A 21,781-nucleotide genomic window follows, 5' to 3' on the forward strand; every position below is an offset into this window, starting at 1 on the left:
TTACAAAGTGTATATATTTAAATAGGTTAGTGGTTACTGCTTTTGCCTGAGAGATCCTTTTGTTACTTGCAGTTTATACATAATAATCCTAACATAGAACAGTGAGCTAATAACTGCCATCAAATAGCTGCATGCAAACTGCAAGGTATAGTTTAAAGTGTTATGATTTTTTCCCTAGTCTTTCATCAGCCTAATGTTGCAAAAAGGGTTCATTTGGATAGAAATCAAATCTAATGATTATAGAGAACCCCCAATCATGGTGTTAAGTTTTAAATTCTGAGTTTGTGGTTCGCCAGACCAAACACTGTTAAACTACCAGCATGGATGACATGTGATGTGACTCCTACACCTTGTAGTCCTCTGCCTTATGTAACATTTCCTATACACTTATTTACACATGTATGATTGATTGTCTATGTGTAGTGTGTGATGTAAAGTGCTCTGACACCCTACACTGGTTTGAGTGGCAGCAGCGCTATAAAACGAATTAAACGCATCTGAGAAAGAATGGTTATGGAGACTAAAGAGGCACTGGTAAAGAGTGGTAGTGATGGAATCTGTGGTGGATGTGGTCATTGGGGGCGCCAATAAACATTTTTGCACTGGGCGCTACCATCGCTAAAGCTGGCCCTGAACCCACTAGTGGAGAAGTCTGTTTTCGGAGTCACCACTAAACAACTTGGCTTCCCCACTGGAGCCTTCCACAATGTACACTACCTAGTGACAAAGGTTGGCAGCTGAAATGGCAAACATGAGGTGTGGGGCTCTGGTATCTAAACTGACATGAAGCTGCAGCTTTATTTGCTGCCCTCAACAGGGAAAGAAGGATATTAAGGGAGCTCTACCCTGTGAAGTACCATGTAATAAAATTACTAAGGCAGTGCATACAGATATCATGTCCAGAAATCTTCAACGCAACTATCCAAAGCAAGATAATTTCTCTGAGAGGTAGGAACCTAAGAGGAATTTAAAGAAACTGGCAATGCTTAATCTACACATCTGGGAATGAGACTTTTGGAAAGGGCAATTTTGGTTAACTATGGGGGTGAAGGTAGTTCTCAGTAAGGAAGTAAGACAAAGGTCTTATGTGCACTAGAATCATCTGTAAAAAAAACCTCATGAGAGCTCCAGACAGAAGGTAGTTTCCTTAAGTAGACTAAAATGCTTACGTCCCAGGTTCAGGTGTGACAAGGCCCCAGAAAGGACCACTCAACATAATACTCTTTTCGGCAATATGAAAATGCTCTTATTTGAGATGGATCGAGAAATTACTAATTCAAACCATTCACTAATGTATTTATTTTTCGTTCATGTATTGCCTTTCTTCCTTCTCAAATATTCAGCTTCTTTCCTTCCCTCTATCTGCCATAGCTTTTCCTGATTTATCTTCTACTTAGAATGAACAACCTCTCTACTTCACTAACCGCCTGCTGAAAACTGCTTACTTAAGTTATGCTCGAGTCTTGTTCGGTATGCATTAGACACCGTCTCTATTGTTTTGAAAGTTAAAGTTCCCAAACACCTAGTTGTCAGAGCTGGTCAAATAAGAATGTAATATAAATCAATAAATGTATGATGAGATAAACTCACAAATAAAAAACTACCGGAGTAAAGCTGGGACCCCGCTCTCAGGCCCTGAAAGTGTTTCTGTAATAAAATGCACTTAAGACATGATGGAAGATACAGAGGATAGCTAATTGATACCATCGCCTGTCTGTCAAATGTTTTATCACTCCAACAGGCATGAAGAAAGTTGATAAAGACAAGCTTGAGTTGTATTTCAACAACATCAAACATTACGAGTGTCTTTCAAAAGTAAAGCCGTGTATTTGTTGCGTACGAAATGTGGCTTATATATAATTTTAAAACCTAATCGTGTAAGGATACCACTGTGGTTGTCATCAAAATGCAGCTTTTGTCGTGCTTTGGGCAAAGAGCGGTTTCCTGCCAGTACACCAGGCAGCATCATTTTGAAATAGCCAGTTCACATGTATTTTGTTTCCTAGGATCGACTGGCTAGCGCCCAGCATATATAGTCTGATGCATATCAGCAGTGTGCAATGGATTGGCACAAGACTGCACGTGTTGCCACGTTTGTGAGATCTTGAGACACTGCTTTAGTTCTTTCTACATAACAGACTGCCAACCCCGGTTACCTCAAGTAACCACAGCATCCTTTAGAATAATGGTGCATGCAGTAGCCGTCAGCCTACCGCCAATCACTGCTTGTTCAACAAAGAGCCCGACGCGTTATGGAACTTACAGTTCACTTTCCCCATTCACTTGTCTCTAAAAGCGGTCATATTTTCACTGTTCCCTACTAAGCATTTGTTCCCACAATCAATGAAGATGTACAGCAATCCACTGGAGGTGCAGAGCAATTTCAACTGTTGCAGGACCAGGTTGGCTCAGGAGCCGAAAGCTGTGTTTGATCCCCGGTGGTGAATGTTCACTCTACGGCCAAGGGACGCGCTATGCCCAGTGCCGATAGTTACAGTTCTAGCAAATGTCCGATTGCTCTATGGCTGCAGAAAATCACACCTATAAGCTACACAATTCTACTTTACACCTCAAATATGTGACCATCAAGTTATACTCTATCTACTGCCTTAGTCACCTCCAGTAACAATCTTTCTGGTGATACTCTATCTACCTGCAAATTCCTCATCTCTGAATATCCCAGGTGCTAGACTGGTCCTAAAAACTTCTGACATTGCTCTCCTGTACCAGTAGGGGGCGCTTTGCATCCATCTGGATGCTTGAAGTGAAGTCATGGTGATGTCACTGGACCTATATAGCACTGAGCCTGGCACCATGACGGCACTTCTCATCTCTTTTTAGTGCATCTGTAAAAGCGGTGACAAGAACAGCCATCACAAATTATACTGGTGCAGTGAAACAAATTAAATTGGGCTCTTATTATCAGGTCCATTGCCTTCCATCAGAAAGCATAGAGGCAGGTGGACTCAGTGAGGAATCTGCAGGTAGACAGAATATCCACCAGAAAGATAGTTACAGAAGGGAAGGAACTTTTTCTTTTGATTGATATTTCTACCAGTAGATTCTGCACCCTGAGTTGATTCCGAAGCAAAACCTTTCAGGTGATGGGTCTGTAGGAGCAGTGAATTGGGGAAGTCCTGAAGAACGGGGCAAGCAAAAAGGCCATCCCTCCTCACCTCAGAGTACAAACGATATTGCTTGGCAAAGGTGTGGAGGGAAGCCCATGTCTCTGCTTTGTAGATCTCTGCCACCGCCTGAGTAAGATGTTGCCCTGGTGGAGTGGGGTCTAATTCCATCCGGTGGCTCCTTTTTTTCAAGAGCATAGCAGATCTTAATGCACAGCAGTATCCAGTGTGATAAGAGTTCTTTTCAAAACTTTCTTGCCCCTTTTGTTGCCACGGGCCCTATTATAGAACTGATTGTCAGACCTGATCTCTTAGGTATGTATAGTCACTGTGGCAGCTAACCACCCGCCTGAGATGCAACCAATGTAAATGCTCTTCCTTCTTGGTTGGATGGGACAGGAAAGAAAAGGGGGACATGGTAATAGATTGCCCTAGATGGAAAGAAGTCACCCCCTTAGGCAGAAATGACAATTTAGTTGGAAGGATGAGCTTACTCTGGAATAAGGATGTGAACGGTGGGCAAATGCTCAAGCTTCCAATTCACAAACAAATCATGCCAATATCACAACCAATAATCCCATCTTGAAGATCAATAACCATAAAGGACAACTATGAAACCGCTCAGACAGAGCATCCATCAATAAAGTTAATGCTAAATTCAAGTCCCATTGGGGCAAGACATACAGAGTTGGAGGAAACATATTCATCAGACCCTTCGAAAACCATACAACCAAAGACAGTTTGTCTGAGGAGTCTGGAAAGTCATAAACACTGATATGGCTGCAATGTACCCCTCTACTGCGCCCACCGCAGAACCCTGCTGAGTTGTGAAAGATATTAGACAAGGTAGCTTCAAGGGGTTTTCTCAATGTTCAGATGCCCATGCAACACATTTGTTTCATTGCTCAGGATAGATTAACTTGGAAGAGAAGTGACAGACAGAAAGGATTAGGAGAACCACCTGTGGTTGGAGCTGAAAGGCACTGGGATGACCCCGCTCAATCTTCACCCATGAAGGTGTAAACTTTAGAGGTTAGGGTGTAGCAGCTGACTGGGAGAGAAGGTGCAGTCAGAGAGAGTGGAGCACATAGGAAGAGGTATAGCAGGTGTGCTTACCACACCCTTCTCGGCCAGACCAGGCAATAAGAAGGGCTTGAGCCCTGTTCGGGCAAATCTTCCTCCGAATTTGAGGAATCAAGGGCATCGGAGGAAATGCATTATGAAGCAGAAATCTCCTTTTCAAGTAAAACAACCCCCAGGGCTCCCTGCAACAAATAACAGACGGCACAGAACACTGGGCAAATTAGTGTTTTCTTGAGTGGCTTATAGGTCCACCTGGGGGTGCCCCACATGGCAAAGATATGTCTTACCACCTCTGGGTGAAGTCAACACTCAAGATTGCCAAGATAATGCAGACTAAGGCTGTTGGCCCTAATGTTCAGCAATCTGACTAGATGGCTGGCAACCAGCCACACCTCCCGCTGGTGCCCCCAAGTTCAGAGCCGCAGCACTTCCCAACAGAGGTGAGACGTCTCGCCTCTGCTTGTTGTTGAATCACGGTCACATTGTTGGACAACATTTCCAAGGACTGACCGCGGAGGGATGGGAGGAAGCCCTTTAGTGCTAGCCGGATTGCCCCGAGTTCCAGCAGATTGATACACAGTCTCTACTCCTCTGGAGACTAGAGGCCTCTGCTGTCCAGTTCCTCCAGATGTGTGTCCCACCTAATTGTGGACACATCAGTCACCACCATGGTTGCAGCCGGAGGGGGACATAAGGACTTCCCTTGAGACAGGTTCTCCTCAGTCAGCAACCAGCTCAACTCCAGTTCAGCGATCACAATGGTGTGCTGGAAAGCCCTTTGTGTGCCAAGATGCATGCGTGACTAGAAGGGTGCAACAAGCAACAGATTAAACAGGAGCAAAACCATCTGAACTGGAATTCGGGCTCTCATCCAAAACATTGAAGTCATATCCTGAATGTCCCCAATCTACTCTGGATGAAGAAAGACTCAGGAGCAGTGTAGTATCCAGTGCTGCCCCTATGCACAGGAGGCACTGAGCGGGCTCTAGGTGAAACTAGGGCATGCTGATGGAAAATCCCAAGTCGAACAGCAGCGATGCTGTTAGGTGCAGGTGATGTGACTCCATCTAATTCAAGTTGGCTTCAAGCAGACATTCGTTTAGTACAGTGATCCCCAATCTTCATAGTTGGGCTGCAACCTCCTCCATCGCCGTTGTGAAGCGCAAGGATGCTGCTATCAGTTCAAATGGAAGGACTGCGAATTGGTACAGGGTGGAGCCTACCATGAACCGCGAGTGCATACTGTGAGTCATTAAGATCAGTACGTGGAAATACTCGTCCACATGCTGATCCAGATGACGAAGGACATCATCCAGTCTTCCACTTCCAGCACCAGAACAACCTGAGCTAGGCACGGTATATTGAATGTTACCATGTGAAGGAATGAGTTCAAGACCCTCACATCTAGGATCGGACAAAGACAGCCTTACTTTTTGATAACGAGGAAGCACAGCGAGTTGACCAATTCCCTGATTTGGCACCAACTCTACTGCTCACTACTACAGCTGGACTGCCACTTCCTGCTGCAATATTTGAATGAGGTTGTTGGACAGAATAGCCTGAAGAAAAAAACGTATTTGCAGCTCTGGATGCCAGAAGCTTGGGGAAAGCTGGCTATGGCACCATAATCAGCACCGGTCGAAGGGGGGCTGGTACCAGCAGGACCTCCAGAAATGAACGCTCAACCAATTCTGGCTCCAGAGAGGAGGGAGTCTGGGACAAAGCCTGGGTGCGGATTTACCCAGAGTTCTGAATCACCTCGTGGGGGAAGCAGAGTTCCTTTTCTCTTTCATGTGCCTGTGCTTCTTTTCCCCCTGGAGGATTTAGGTGATGGAGGGAGCACAAAGGGAACCTGGATCTTGGCCGTAAATGGCTGCAGCAGCCATCCTTGTCACACGCCATAAAAAGTCTGGCCTCCCGCTCCTTAATTGCCTTTGGATTCATCGGACGACAAAGATCACAAGTAAAGAAATCATGCCTAGAACTTAAACCCTACATTCAACTGTCGTGTGGGTCTGTGATGAACTTTTGATCGTCACACTTACTGCAAGTTTTAAAGCCCGACATTTTCAGTGGGGACATCTTCCAAAAATCACTGCGCCTTGGAAGAATTATGAGAGACCAAGAAAATGATCGCAGCTGAGGAAAGAAGCTCTAGATTCACACTGAAAGATGCAAAAAAAGGAGCTGACATCAGGGCACCGTGGTGGGAGCTATATGGCTCCAGTAATGTCACCATGACTCCATTGCCAGTGTTGAGATGCAACAAATACTCCCTACTGGCAAGGAAGAAAACCATGTCTGAAATCTCTAGATTAAGTCTAACACCCCGGATAGTCAGAGGAGATTAATCTGCAGGTAGAAGTATCCATCAGAAATACTGGTGTCAGGAAGGTGCTTGAGCACAGAGGGGGTGATAGAGTAAATGATGCAACAGTAGAGTAGCTGATGCAAACCCAGGTACAGTAGATTCAATCCTAAAGTATGGTGAAGGCCACTTCTTAATACTCACTTTATGCAAGGGTCTGTTCTATAGGGAACACAGCAGGGGTGCCTGTTTGCCTAGCTGTTACATGCAATGATGAGCTAAAAAGTTTGGACCGGCTGTGCTTCTATCTCTTGACATGAGAGAACTTAAGAACTCTGCAGAAAGGTGTATACGGTGTTTACAGCTTGTGTGACTGAATACGCTAAACATTAAACAAATAACAGTACAGTATTTAAACTGTGGGGTGTGATAACCTGGTTTAATCACATTATACAACTATTATTGTCTAGATTCCTTCTGCTTGGGTACAATAAGCATGTGATATGAAAAGTACCCACACTAAGCGCTTCATACAACTAGGGAGGTGAAACTGACTACCTGCCCATACTTGGCATACAACTGTGCTACTGATGTGTGTATAACCGTGTGCTGGCTGGAAGCGCTAAAATCATGATGACAGTAGTGTAGTGCTCTCAGACTATTTCTGAGCCCGTCTACACTAAGCACATGTTATAGATAAAAAGCTATAAAGACAAAGAGAAACAGTATTTTTTTCACTGCTGATTTCCTCCCATCTATTTTTGTCCTAAGACAGTTAAAATGTTCAGATGTACCAATATTGTACAGTTGAACAGCATAGACTCCCTGTAGACGACCATATGCATTTTTAAATGAATTACTTTTGACAGGCATGTCCAAGTCCCTTCACTGTCATAGTGTTAAACCTTTCATAGAAAATTAAGCATGATTTGGACAGTCAAACAGATGAAAGCCAATTACATTTTAGTCAAAGGGGGTGGAGTGGATGGTTCTTACTTTGCCAGCATCTTTAATTCAATCAATTCATATATTTACTGATCACTTTTCAGAAAATGTCTAACCAGGCCTGGACCACTATACACTTAAACACACACACACAATGGTGCATGGACTAGTAGAGCCTGGGGCATGTTGGTGCCCTATGCTGGGCCAGCTCATGTTCACACAGAGAGTAACATAATGGCAATAAGTAGGGGTGGGCGACAAATTATGCTCCGTCAACGGTGTTAGCAAAGTTTTGGCCACTTCGAGTTATGCATGTAACACGGAGTTGCTGGAAAATGACGCCAACCGTTGTGTGGCTGAGTTTTTTAATGTGCATGGCTCGCAAATGCAAGCCAGATTTGGTGTCCCCTAGCGTCATGTCCTTCAAGCTAGTCATGTCATATATACCCCTATTACATACATTTGTCGCATCCACACAACAATAACGATTCTAACCAGGTGACCTTGTATCTAGTAGCTTGCTCCTGTCTCTTTGACACCAGGCTCACAGGACTCTATCATAATCCCTGTACCTGACGTACAGAAACATTTCCTCAGGCATGGTATAATTATTTTGTATAAGGGTCACCACTTTTTCCATCCTTGGCCAACAGGCAGCTGTGCACGATCTCATTTGTTTGGAAAAACATCCATGATTGTTTTCAAAACATTTATGACGGTTTTCAAAACATATCAATTCTAGAAGAAACCCTGGAGTGACCACTCTAGAAAATAAGACCCTTTTTCCCAAAACAGAGGAGAATTCCTTCCAAGCTAACATGAGGTCCTGCATGCTGAATCTTCGACATGCAGTGGTCTGACATCCCTTGCGGGGCGTCATCCTCGAAGCAGAGATGGGGTCCTTCATTCTCAACCATCAGGTGAGGGGGCTGGTTCATCCCTAGGGGTTTCTTGACTACATACATACATAATAAACACAGCTACTTATGGCAAGGTTTTATGCGCAAGTTAAATCACAGTAATCCCTACAGTCAAATATGCTAATTATCAAATTGTGTGCTCCAAGGTAGAGAGCAGCCACCAGTACCCCCAAAACTTTAGGACCAGAAGGACCAGTCCACCAATGCATAAACAATTTATCCTGAGCACCACTCCATGTATGTAAATCACAGTCCAATCTGTCTTTGTTCCAACTCCGTTGTTTTATTCCTTCAATATTTAAATACACGTCTTCTCCAGATGCACATATAGCCAACACGTGTTTCGTCAGATAGGATGCGTCTGCATCTCTGACTTCCTCAGGGCTATAAATAAATCAATAACATATGTCTCAGTTACACAGGAACTATTACCTAATGTACCCTGCACAATAACACCCATGTGCTCAGCGTACATATGATGTTACATAGATAGAGACAATTCCACCAAAAGTGGACACAGTAATTATTACTGATATACGTGACTTTATAAAGAGGGAATGGGTTACATGGTGTACGCCGAGCACATGGGTGTTATGGTGCAGGGTACATTAGGTAATAGTTCCTGTGTAACTGAGACCTATATTTTCCTTTACAGATGGTTTCATTTTAGGATTTGCAGTTTTTGTTTGCTTTATGTGCACAAACTGAAGAAAAAACCCGATGACAGTTTATAAAACAATAGTGCAAACCCGGATACATGGCACAACCCTGGCACGGACTGATATGCCAGCTCTATTTTAAAGCCATTCTTGATTACGCTGTGTTGAAGGGCTTAAGCGGCAATGTGCCTTGAGTATATTGTTTGCATGTTCATACCCTCAGATTAAAAACCTAAAGCTAACAAAAATGCACTGAGCAATACTGAGGGTGTGAACTTGCTTTTCCTCGCAGCAATCTTTACATGAGAGTAACAATTAAGCCTGGGCATAGTTTGCGGAGTTCCGCGAGTGGCGGAGTGCAGTGCGAACTGCAGTTTGTGCTGGTATTCCTGCCGCTTGGGTAGAAATTCTACCCGAGTGGCAGCTCGCGCACTTACCGTTCGCTAGTGGGGGGAAACTCCCAGAGTGACCATAGCACAGCATAAGACAGTGCCATATGGGAAACCAAACATGGCCCAAAAACTGGAGATATTCATTGGGAGCCATCACTCGGCCCAGTATTCAATGATAACCCCAGGCACCGCTCTAAGTGCTCACCTAAAGCACGCGCGGGTAAAACTCTGCTCCAAGAGTAGTCATGATAGAATAAAAATGTTTTTTTTTCTCTATGAAAATCTTCCGGCGAAAAATAGCTTTTGCTCCCGCCACCACAGACAGAAGAGAAGAAATCACAGATTAGGCAAGTATTGATTTTCGTCTTAGATTCAGGAAAGCAATCACACAGAGGCTGTGTTCTCATAGCCACTTCCACTTTCTGGAGTTTGTTTTCTCTCATTTTTTTAATATCTACACAGTAAGTGCCATCGTGCAAGCGCTGCGCCTGCCAATCGTTTGCCGGTGTGCCCGAGGCATTTTCTATAGTAACAAGCTTTATTGCACGACGGATGCCAGGAGCCGGCCCTGCGCAGCATTTGTTAGGTTTAAGCAAGAATCGTTTTTAATTAAGTAAGTCTGTCACCCGCTGAAGTGTTGCCAGCTTGGCTCCTGGGTAAGGCGGAAGTACAGGCCTCTGTCTATGATGGAATACAATTAATTTGGATGCGTTTCGCTCAGGGGGCTACGGTGGTGCTAAAAAGGGGGGCGGGCTGGCAGAAATGGAGAACGGCGCTTCACAGCCCACCTATTCAGATGGATGCGTGCGGTGACGTGGCTCCCTGGCCGCACTAGGGAAGATGCGCCCCCGGCAAAAATGCTCAAACTAGCCCAGTTCCCTTGGTCTCCTCATGCACTCTCTCTTTCCACCCATCCGTTCTTTCTCTCCTTTGCCCACTCTCTCTTCCTTCCCTCTCCTTCAACCCCCCCCCCTTCTCTCTCTCTTTGATTGCAGCAATTAAGCTCAGGGAGGTGGTGAAAGAGACAGAGGCACAAGCAGCGACCATGGGCTTTCAAAACCGGTCCCCGAGGGCTGCAGCCCAGGGGGTGCGGAATAAAAGCCCTGTTCGGCCCTGTGCGAAATAGGCCGTTCCACCCCAGGCTTTAAGTGGGCCGGGTCGTGCCATTACTCAACACCGACAGTTCTTAAAAGCAGGTGCTGAGACGGGTCCCCATCGGCTCTCCATTTTTTTTTTTTTTTTTTTTTGGAAACCTTTATTACAGAGTTCAAGAGTTATACAAGTATGGGCCTACAACCTTCAGGCCAGCCGCTAGTGGACAGTGAGACCATGAAACATATTCATAAACACAAGCAGCAAGCAGTAAAAAGTCCCACAGATCAAAAATATCATTTGCGGCCACATTGCCGGCTCTCCATTTTTGCCCTCATCCTCAGGGTGTAAAAAAAATCTTAACTCTGCAGCAGTACCACCGTTCACTGCCTTTTATGTAACGTCAGACTCGTTCTAGTTCTTACACAGCCTCATCATGACAGAACTGATGCATTTTCAATATTCTATAGCACGAAGCCATAGCTGTTGCTCATTTAGCTTATGCAACTAACAACCACTGGCAAAGCCAATAGTCCTTGCTTGTTGTAGGTGTAACGTTACTTGTATTATATATCTGGATGCAATGACAGAAGCAGCAAATTACCAGTCGGGCAGCACACTATGCTAAGCACTGATTTTTAGATTACTTTTTAAGCCACTCCACTTTGAGAGACCCTCTTTTTTTTATCCCACTTAAAGCCCTGTCTTTAGTCTCCCTCTGAAGATGGATACTACAGGCAGGTGTAGTGTGAGGCTGTGATGGCAGGATAACATGCTCTTTATACCTGCCTACACCTCTTCGTCAGATGGGGAGTGCGAAGAGGCTGAATTTGCTGTCCCTGGGCCAGCTACCCGCAAGCATCACTGTGGCTGGCTGTGAAACCCTGGACTGCTGTGTCCTTCTCAAAGAGCTACGGAAGCAGAGCACCTTCTCCCCTCTTTGTCATGTGAGCTGTGCGGCCCCGCCCGTTCTGTTGAAGTCAGTCAGCCCTTTAGTACTGAGATGGAGGCCCTCCTGGGCTACAGTCAGGGCTTTAAGTGGGCCGGGTCTCACCGGGTCTGAGCACCGGCAGTTTTTTAAAGGGTTCTAGAAACGGGTCTCTATCGGGCTCTGTTTTGTGCCCTGGCACAGGCAGTCTATTTTTTTCCGGACTGCAGTGACAGCAGGCACATCATGTACAGGTGCTCACACTGCTCACTTCTCACTAGTGGAGAATTTATGGCATGACGTCACGCCTGGGAAGGGTTGTAGAGGAAGGGAAATCCTTAAACAGAGTCATTTTCTCTCTGGATTTCCATTCTCTTTTTGAAACTCAGGAGCAGCAACATTGTTGTGGTGTCACCAGGGCTTTAAGTGGAAGCTTTTTCAATATTATATACAAGCCAAAGTTGCTGCTTATTTATCTTACGCAACTAACAACCATTGACAAAGCTAATAGTCCTGACTCGTAAGTGTGATGTTTCTTGTTGTATCATATATCTGGATGCAATGACAGAAACAGCAAAATAGAAGTCGGACGGCACACTATGCTAAGCACAGATTTTTAGCTTGAGTGTTTTTAAGCCACGCCCTTAAGTACATCAGCCACGCCCCTGGAAAGGACCCCAGTTTTTTCATCCCACTTAAAGCCCTGGCTACAATGCATGCTAGCACTGAGGACATTAGATGGCCCTTCTAGTCACCGTGCTCGATCGTGCACCTTGCTGTTCCTTTCCTGCGGTGGTCGTGAAGCTCACCGGCACGCAATGGCCCTCCGTTGCGTCACCCTGGGCAGCAGGGTCTGGAGCATGGCGGCAGGACAGCCTTACACATGCTGCTACAAACCCAATGCGTGAGGCCAGGGCTTTAAGTGGGTAGAAAAAACTGGGGTGCCTCTCAAAGGGCATGGTCAATGTAATAAAGGGCGTGGCTTCAAAACACATAAGCTAAACATCTGTGTTTGGCATAGTGTGCCGCCCGACTTGTACTTTGCTGTTTCTGTCATTGCATCCAGATATATGATACAACAAGTAACATCTTACCTATTACAAGTCAGGACTATTGGCTTTGTCAATGGTTGTTAGTTGCATAAGATAAATAGGCAGCAACTAGGGCTTGTATATAATATTGAAAAAGCTTCCACTTAAATCTCTGGTGACACCACCACAACGTTCCTGCTCCTGAGTTTCAAAAACAGAAGGGAAATCAGAGAGAAAATGACTCTCTTTAAAGGATTTCCCTCCCTACAACGCTCACCTGGCATGAGGTCATGCGTACCTTCTCCACCAGTGAGAAGTGAGCAGTGTGAGCAGCGCACATTGATGTGCCTGCTGTCAATGCGGTCAGGGAAAAAACGGACCGCCTGTGCCAGGGCACAAAACAGAGCCCGATAGAGACCCGTTTCAAGGCCCCCTTTTAAAGACTGCCGTGCTGAGCACCGGTGAGACCCGGCCCTCTTAAAGCCCTGCATGAGGCTGAGGATCTCCAAAGGCGTCCGTTTGCTTATCTGCAGCTACTGACAGATGAAGAGAGAGCGCACTGCACTAGGCTCGGGTATCACTACCAGCAGGACACGTGACCATGGAACAGGCGCTATGTGCAGCTAATGCCCAAAGGTTCAATAACGACGTCGAGGTCTCCGCAGTGCAAGGTCAGGCTATGATGAGGGGGCATGACAGCCAGCAGCAAGACCGTGACATCTGTGGTAGCCAAGGTCGTTAAGGGCTGCACGGAAATCGGCTATCTGCCCAGAAGTCAGGTGCTTTTCATGAGAGGCAGGAGCTTCATTTTGTGGGCAGCTGCCAGGTGGTGCACATGGAGTCACTGTGCTCGAATGAGGCAGTGAAGAGGAAAGAGCTGTTTCCTCTTCACTGCCTTATGAGCTGGTATTTTGGACACGTTGAGGAAGAGGAGGATGGCAGGTGTTGGGGCAGGTATGGTCGTACACACTGCCAGGAATAAGGCGAAGGTTGTGCAGAAACGACCATTTACTCTGGCGTAGATCCCACCCAACCATGGGCACGTATAGCCTTAGAGCATTGGGCACATGGCCCTGTGAATACTGGCGGTGGTTAGTTGCCAAACCAGATCGCGAGTTGTGGTCCACAACAGATAGCACACATGCTCCTAAAGGGGGTAAAACATATATGATCAAAGAAATGTACAAAGTTATGGATAATCAGGGAGGTTCCTTGGACAAGTACACTGAAAGAAATTGTTTTCGTTTGTCGTGCTTTAATCTACACTGCCACGGGGGAGGGGATATCTGATTGCGGAAGAGAACCTGGGATAAAGTTGACACTACAATGGTTGGGTAAAGACTGCGTGATCAGTTTAGACTATAAGACAGGATCACCATCAGATGGAAACTGGTAGAGACCATGCATCAGCATAGTCAAGTGAGAAGGACTGCGTGTTGGTCCGCAGACCAGCTCAGTTGCTGGAGTAAAACTGCTTCCTCTGAACCGCATGGAATAACAAAAATAAAACAGACGCACTTGTTTTGAGAATGGTACAGGGCAGACCCTTAGAAGCCCAAATGAGGGCAATGGAAAAGGTAATCGCCATCTTCCATTAGTAAAGATCTTAAACTCATGGCTAATGCCAGTGAAGCTCTGAAGGAAGTTAAATGGCAGGGTTTAGATGTTCAAAGGCTATGCTCGTTGACAACATACGGAATATGGTTATTTTGAGGATATCCGCGGACTGCATTATTAGCTTGCTTTTTCATTAATAAAGCTGGAGATCTCAGCTGCCATGCACTTAGCTAATACTCTTAGAATGTCAAATGTAATAAGGGTGCAGGCCGGGCAACCCACGTGGTGCAGCTGTGAGACACAGTTTCTTCACTCATACAGCGATCCAGTGAATAACCATTGTCACTTGCTGAGCTGGAAAGCTTTGCACAGAATAGGTTTCCAGCTCAGGCAGCTGGTTCTGCACAGCTGGGCTCCAAATAGAACCTTCCTAGGGCATGAAAGGTGGCTCCAGATGGTGGAATGCTTGCTGTGGGAAGAGGGTAGATGTGGCTGTTTGGTCAGTGCAGGGGGTCCAAAGCCTGTCTTGAAAGGGCCTCGTCCCTTCGTCCTGTATGATCACATAGTGTGGTAGTTTATTTATTCGCATAGGCTAATTAAAACCATTGCATTACAATAAAAGCATAAAAGAAAGACATCGCAGTTCATAAAGGTTAAAAGTTCTGTTACGGTGCGATAGTTAAGTGCCAACGTTTGACTCAGGGCTTTTTATCATGTTTGCTGTTGGCTATTGGTCTTTGGCCGGTCCCATAGGAGAATATCACCCGTCTAGCTCCTCCAATCACCAGGACTACTTTTGTTACCATTCTTCTTGCTGGTACTCCTTCTCTTGTAAAGTGCTTGTACTTTGCGACTGTATAGGAGAGTGTTCTTTTGAGATCTTGTGTATAAAACAATCCAGTATCAACGTTTGGACATTACGATCACATAGTGAACATTATTCTAAGTTGGTCAAGTCTGAGAATGTCACTGGAGTACTAGCACCGGTGTATGGCATTTGAAAGTCGACTCATAAGCAAGGGAATCTACAGTAAGTCAACTTTTACGCCTCTTGATTTCCACAATGGGAAGCATTTCTTGCAATTTAGATGATTATGTAAATAGTTTTGCTACTCCGTCAAACTTAAAAAGCCACTGGGCATCAAATCACTTTGATGGTCTTCTAAACTGGGCAATACGTAAGTTATCAATTGGTCTTTCCACAAAGTCCCAAATTGTTGAGCCCCCAAGGCATCAACTTGTGGTTCACTTACGTAGCAGCAGGACCTGTATCTGTGTAACTTCTCAGCTACCTGCAAATGGCTTTCTGGTATGTAAGTCTGTGCAACTACACAGTTGCTTTACACATACAGCCTTAGAGCTCAAACTACCGAAGAACGAGTTCAGGGAAATTAACAGCAACAGGCACCTAGACTGAGACTCTTTTCCGTAGATCAATAAAATAATAATTACGGCGATAATACATTTAATTTGCTGGTCTGTGCCCTATGTAATGCAACAGGCACACATCTAATCCTTTGTTTTAATGTAACATGGACTACCTGCCTTCCGCTGGCATGGGTCTACAAGTAAATCTCCAGATGGTTGGAATTGGCTTTGAGAACAACATAGAAGATAGAGGATTACGTTCAGAGAACATCTGGCCACCTTCTTGGTCATCACAATGCTCCCAGCCCCTTATTTGTTTTCATAACTTTATAACTACACAAATGCCCCTTCTCATGATGACTACGTGGTATATGACAGGATGCTTGCCTTTGTGATGCGCAGCTCTACCTATCCGGATGGAGAGTTCCTGATCCACGTCATCGGGAAGTTCAAGGTCTGCTTTCTCCTTTGTGCTCCTGGGGTTGTGATTTAACACGAATGGTGCGTGGAGGCTGTCACCTACACCCTGAAAAGGAAGAGAAAAGAGAGGAAGATGTTCAGTTACCTGTAGATCATGAACCCCAACAGCCATGCACGTATACTGAAAGAACTCTGGGTCACTGCACATCTGGAGAGCTTATGACAATGGACAAACTCAAACAATAACTGAGAGGAGAGAAGCTATCAATGGTGCAGCAGGTGCAGTGGCACTGGTGTCCAAAGGTGTGAGGAGCCCACGCAACCCCGATTATTACAGTGGTGAGGATGGCCCGTGGCACCCATGCTATGCGTCTGTTGACCCAACCTCTAGGCTGATCTAGGCTCTTGCCTTGTTGCTAAGTCAAGAGTGTGGTTTTCTAACCAGTGACACTTGAGCCTGGTTTAGAGTTTGGTCGGCAGAATCTCCACTTATTCTTGAGTCAGATTTACTTTCTCTGCCAATATGTCAATGAAAATACATGGTATTTTGATTTCTCTGCCAGGTCACTGGAGGTTTCTCTGACAAAGTGTTGTATCTGATGTCAGAGGAAACCATTGTTGAGGAAATTCTGAAAGTAAATCTACCAAAGCCCGCCTCTGATGGCCAAATTTCTTACTCGATGTGTATGCGCTCCATAAGTTCTCCCAACCTGAGGATATTGTACGTGTGCACGTGCCCCAATACAATGCTGAGGGTGCTCCTCGCTGTTTTAGCGCAATATTTACTTGACCTTAAAAGTCTTTCACCCTTTCAGTGGCAGTCTTTCATGAGGTTCTTGGACAGACACGGTGGAAGATCAGTCAATCTAGAATGGACAGCTGGTCCACCATTCTTTCCTGACAGGATTGCCAATGAACCTTGGCAGATTGGATGGGGAAGTCGGAGACATTTGATAGTAGATATTTGCTGAACTCAAAATGAGAAGTTCTCCGACTGTAGGCGTGCAACAGCAAATTCATTTTTTAGTGGTTTTAACATTCCTCCCCTCCACAAGCCATGCAGGGCTTCCAATTATTGGTCCATCCATTTGAGTAAATTTTACTCAACCATTATTCAAAGCTCTAAATGCATTTGATAAGTCTTCAAATAGTGCAGGATGCAACAGATCGATTACTAACCAGTTTCTTTAGGGGAATTGACATCTTCCTACACTGTCTGCCCGTGAACTATTATGTCAAGTACAAGTTAGAGACAATGAGACGCCCAAAATAATCTTGCTCATATATTGTTTTAAAAACTCATCACCGCATTGAAACATTGTTGATACTATCAAGTCCTTAATATAGAGCACGAGTAGCTGAGCCTTTTAGCGCAGGCCGAAACCACTGCAGGGGTCAAAGCACCTGAGGTCTTCAACAAACAAACATTGGCAAAGCCGATAGGTCTCGACTATGTAAGACCTATTAGCTTTGCCAATATGTTTTAGCCATGTTGTACACCAACGCGGCTGCGGTTCAGCATGGCTAAAAGTTAGTGGGGTAAAGGAGAGAGGCATGGAGTAGAGTGTCGTAAACTGGAGTACAGTGGAGTGTTATGAAGTGGTGTAAAGTGATACAGAGTGGAATGTCATGGAGTGGCGTGGGGTGTCATTGAGGGAGTAAGGTGTTGTAGAGTAGAAGGGCGTAGAGTGGAGTAGAGCTAGGTAGAGTGCCGTGGTCTGGAGTGGAGTGGTGTAGAGGGTGGTATGTAGAGTGGAGTAGGGTGGCATAGAGTAGATTGTTGAAGAGTGGAGTGGCATAGAGTGGAGTAGTGTGTCATAGAATAAAGTGGAGTTAAGTGGTATGGATGGCACGGAGGGAGTTGGATAGAGCATGGCAGAGTGGACTAGTGTTGTAGAGTGGCAAAGAGTGCAGGAGAGTGGAGTTGAGTTTGATGGAATAGAGTGTCATTTAGTGGAGTATCGTAGAGTGGAGTGTTGTACAGTGGCCTTGGGAGAAGTAGCATAAAGTACGGTGGTGGTTCAGTGGTTGAGAGTAGATTGGGGTAGAATGCAGTGGTGTCGAATGCATTGGTTTTGAGCAAAGTGATATAAAGTACATTGACGCAGAGTGCAGTGACAGAGTAGAGAAGCATACTGTGGTGTAGACTGCAGTGGTGTAGGATAGATTAGAGTGGCGTGGAGTGATGCAGATTGTAGTGGTGTAGAGTGGCGCAGAGTGCAGTGTCTCAGAGTAGAGTTGTGCAGAGTAGACTGGCACATAGAGTAGTGGCGTAGAGTGAAGTGGTGCAGAGTAGAAGAGAGTGGCATGGAGTGCAATGGTGAAGAGTGGTATAAAATGCAGTGACGTAGAGTGCAGTGGTGCAGAGTAGAGTGTTGTAGAGTGCAGTGGCGCAGAGAGCAGTGTCGCAGAGTAGAACAAAGTGGTTTAGAGTGCACATATTGCACATAAAGAGGCTATTGCTCATTAAGTTTAGTTGTGTAGGCTACACCTTTTGGCTTGCCAATACGTGTTATTATTAAAATGGTTTAGTACTCTGACTCGCTGACTTCTTAACAGGAAGATCATTAGACATTCACTAGTGGTTCACATTAAGCAAAAGCCAACAGTGATTTGATAGAATAACCTCAACATGAATATTTGTTGTCACAGAATGTGCATGCACCTCCTCCCTGCAGGCTTGTTTTAAAGGTTATGTTACAGCTTGGTAAACTGGAGCACAGGAGGGGCACGAGCGCGCTTCACGGGTTAGAGTCATCTGCATTCCTCTTGCTTTGCTATAAACGCTCTCACTTTGAAGTCACAGGAAGAAAAGTAAACACCAAGCTCTCTCAGAAGATGGAGCCCGACATTTGACCTTTGTGTTTAAATGCACAGTAAATGTGATAAGAACAAGATATAAAAGCCTGTTTACAGAAAGTGAGATCTTGGAAGGTTATAGTAAACAAGGTTTGGGCAAGGGAAGGGATGAATCCAAGCTGGACAGCCTCATACCAATAAAGCCAGCAATAGCAAGGAGACGTGAGCTACAAACCACAAAGAGAATGGTAAGCAATGGGCAGAATGCATTCCCAGGGAAGCTTTCTGAATGTCCCCATGATTTTTTCAGCAAACCAGACAGCTAAACCAGACAGCTGAGCTGTCTGGTACACTTTGACCTAAAAAGTAGCTCCCCCAAACAAAGCTGTGGAAGGGCACAAATAAGTGGGCGATGCTCCGCGGGAGAGTTCAAAAGACGACATGAGGGCACTCTAGCACGTGCTAACCACCTAAAAGCAAGCAATTATCAGTGACATCAAACACAACAAATAAAAAGCAATGGGCATGCTGTAAACCAACTGACCGTAAACAAAATATCTCCCGCTGTCTAGACGAGACCTAAAAATGTGGGAACACAACAAAAAGATACTTTTCCTTACAGACAAGTGTTGATGCGAGTATGTCAGGCTCAATGGTGTTCCCTACAAATTTCAGTGGAAGAGTTGGACAGGAAACGATTACAACACCTTTGCTGTGGGGCCCCGGTAATCTGTACATACCAAAATGGCTTTACTTAATATTGTTTGATGAATCGCTTTATGCTCACCATTCAACATCCTTCCCAAAGTTGTCGAACTAACCAGCTAAGTGCTACGGCAGAAAATGCTTGAAACAATGAGTACCAGATTTTAACGTTTGATTCTAAATGAACAGCATTATTTATTTAATAACAGATCCATTGACGCTCTTCTCATTTGGAAGTGACTTTTGACCCTAGAACTTCAAGGCCCATAGCACAGCACTGTTTGCTCGACACAACAGAATGCGGCATGAGTGCTATTTGGTGGACCTGCGACTACTGCAGCGCAAAACGCACCCAGGCTGAGCCCTGCTCAAGACCGGCCTGTCTGAGCCAGTCAGAGCCAGTAGCAGTTCTTGGGTCTGTGTTTAAGTTTTCCAAGTTATGCAACAGGCACAGTACATCATGGGCAAAAGGAAATCTACCTCAAAGGAATGAAGTTAAAAATAAATCCTGACTAATTCTATCCCTATTGTTTTAACCAATGCAATGGGGGCAATACTCAATGAAATTATCAATGTTGAAGAAAGGCTGGGTGCAACACAATGGGCTGTACTTGAAAAATGAGCCAAGGTTCTTGATTCTTCGACTTCTACCTGTGTAGCCTCCGCCAACTAAGCTCCATTTACTCAAATTGCACGCCTCACCTCTCTTTCTCCCAAACCGTGTCTACAGTGGGAAAAGGTCTATTTGGCAGCCCCTTGTGCTCTCCTGCCTTCTTCTGACTCGTTCCCCAGCATCCCTCCACTAGGCGCTATCCGCCCCGTAGCGCTTCCCTGTATCACAACTTCTATCCAACAGGAAAGGCAGATTGTAGCTCCACAACATATTGTTATTGCAACCCTACAGCTTCCCCATGATGCAACCCCCTATCTTATTGTCTCAAACATTCCCTCCCATCTTCGTCAAACTCGAACAGAATATTGTCACGAATTAAAAAATAAATTCATGCATTGGCTGGCAAAATGGGAAGGGACTACAAGCTTATTAAGTAACGCTGTCAACATGGTGAGAGGAGTAGCTTTGTTAGGTTATGAACCTAAGAAGTGTACTGGTGATTGTGTGTAATACATTTTAGGTCTCAGTATGTAGCAGGCGCTTTACTGTATAAATTCAAAGGTTCATTGCTTGGAAAAATGTGATTGAACCAGTATCACTGAGCTATTTTTGTAGACCTCAATGTTTGAAACGCATACCACACTCTACTCAGCAGTGGACCTACAGTGGGGATCCCCAAACTCAGTTGACACTTCCCATATATAACACATTTGTGCCTTAGGGGAGGCAATGTGAGATTGACCGGTTGAGCTTCAACATGAATTAACCCCTGGTTTAATTGGTTTAATGTTGGATCTCAAAGGGGGGTCCCTCCTCACTAACTTTGTCATCTATGGCTGAAACAAATTCAGTTCCTCATGCCTTGCCCCATTAAGCTCTTACCTAAATCAAATTTGTGTCGAGAAACATGGCCAGGGTTGGAACAAAATTACAACATATTGATTGGATTTGTTTCATTAATAATTTTAATGTTATATGTCTCAAAGAGACATTGGCCTTAAAACCATTGTAATGGATATATGACCTTTCATTCTAGTGTGCTTCACTCTAAAACGGAAAGATACAAGGGGGTTATTGCCAAATTAGTCTCAACTTTTTCCCCCGGCTAAGTTGTTATCAACCCATATGGGTGGCCATCTACTGGTGGGCCTAAAGTGCTAGTGAGTGTTTGTAGGGATAAGGGTATAGAAATTGATGGAAGGCAGATAATGCCCTCAATCAATATTGATACCCTTATCATGGGTTTGAAGAATTAATACAATTCAATTCGAGAAATTATCAAGTTATCCCACAAACAATGCATTTTACTCTTTTGAAAACCCTTAAATTGGGGATGAACACTGTACTATTTAGGTCATGCCTGCTGCAATTTAATCTAATTAGTGGAGCATCCATATTTTGGTAAAATAAGTTCCAATATCTGCATGTTCCCCATTATTGGGGAAAAACTCAGAATAGGTGCTATATATTGCAGCCAATTAATTTCCAACTCTGATGTGTCGATTTTTATCAGAAGAGATAAATATAGACTACCTCTCTAAAGCATTCGTAATCAGCACCACAGACAGGTACAGGCAGGAACACACAAGTTCCATCCACACACAGACATGGCACAGTACAACACACACAAGCAACAGTACAACAATAGCGGAAGCAGGTCAAACCTCCATCTGCAGTGTAGGCTCCCCCCCCCAACACACACAAAACTACCAGGTGCATGCCCTCCTCACAGTCACAGCACTTATATAGCATAGACAGCACGAGTGGCGCTTCCCTCAAAAACACAGAATCTGTGCTCACAAAGCACAACACCGGACTAACATACCTCAACAAATG

General features: G+C 44.8%; 1 protein-coding gene across 2 annotated transcripts in view; it reads right to left on the minus strand.

Moving 5' to 3' along the window:
- Positions 1-21,781, minus strand: part of SLC39A11 (solute carrier family 39 member 11) — a 2,092,456-nt gene that overhangs the window by 1,307,320 nt on the left and 763,355 nt on the right. The window contains exon 5 of one of the 2 annotated variants that reach the window (XM_085617335.1): positions 15,817-15,934. In XM_085617335.1, the coding sequence (XP_085473461.1) occupies positions 15,817-15,934 (118 nt within the window). Of the gene's footprint in view, positions 1-15,795; positions 15,935-21,781 lie in introns of both variants that reach the window. The other variant, XM_085617334.1, reaches the window with a different exon arrangement.

The sequence above is a fragment of the Triturus cristatus genome, chromosome 7 (genome assembly GCF_964204655.1).
Source record: "Triturus cristatus chromosome 7, aTriCri1.1, whole genome shotgun sequence".
Lineage (NCBI taxonomy): Eukaryota > Metazoa > Chordata > Amphibia > Caudata > Salamandridae > Triturus > Triturus cristatus.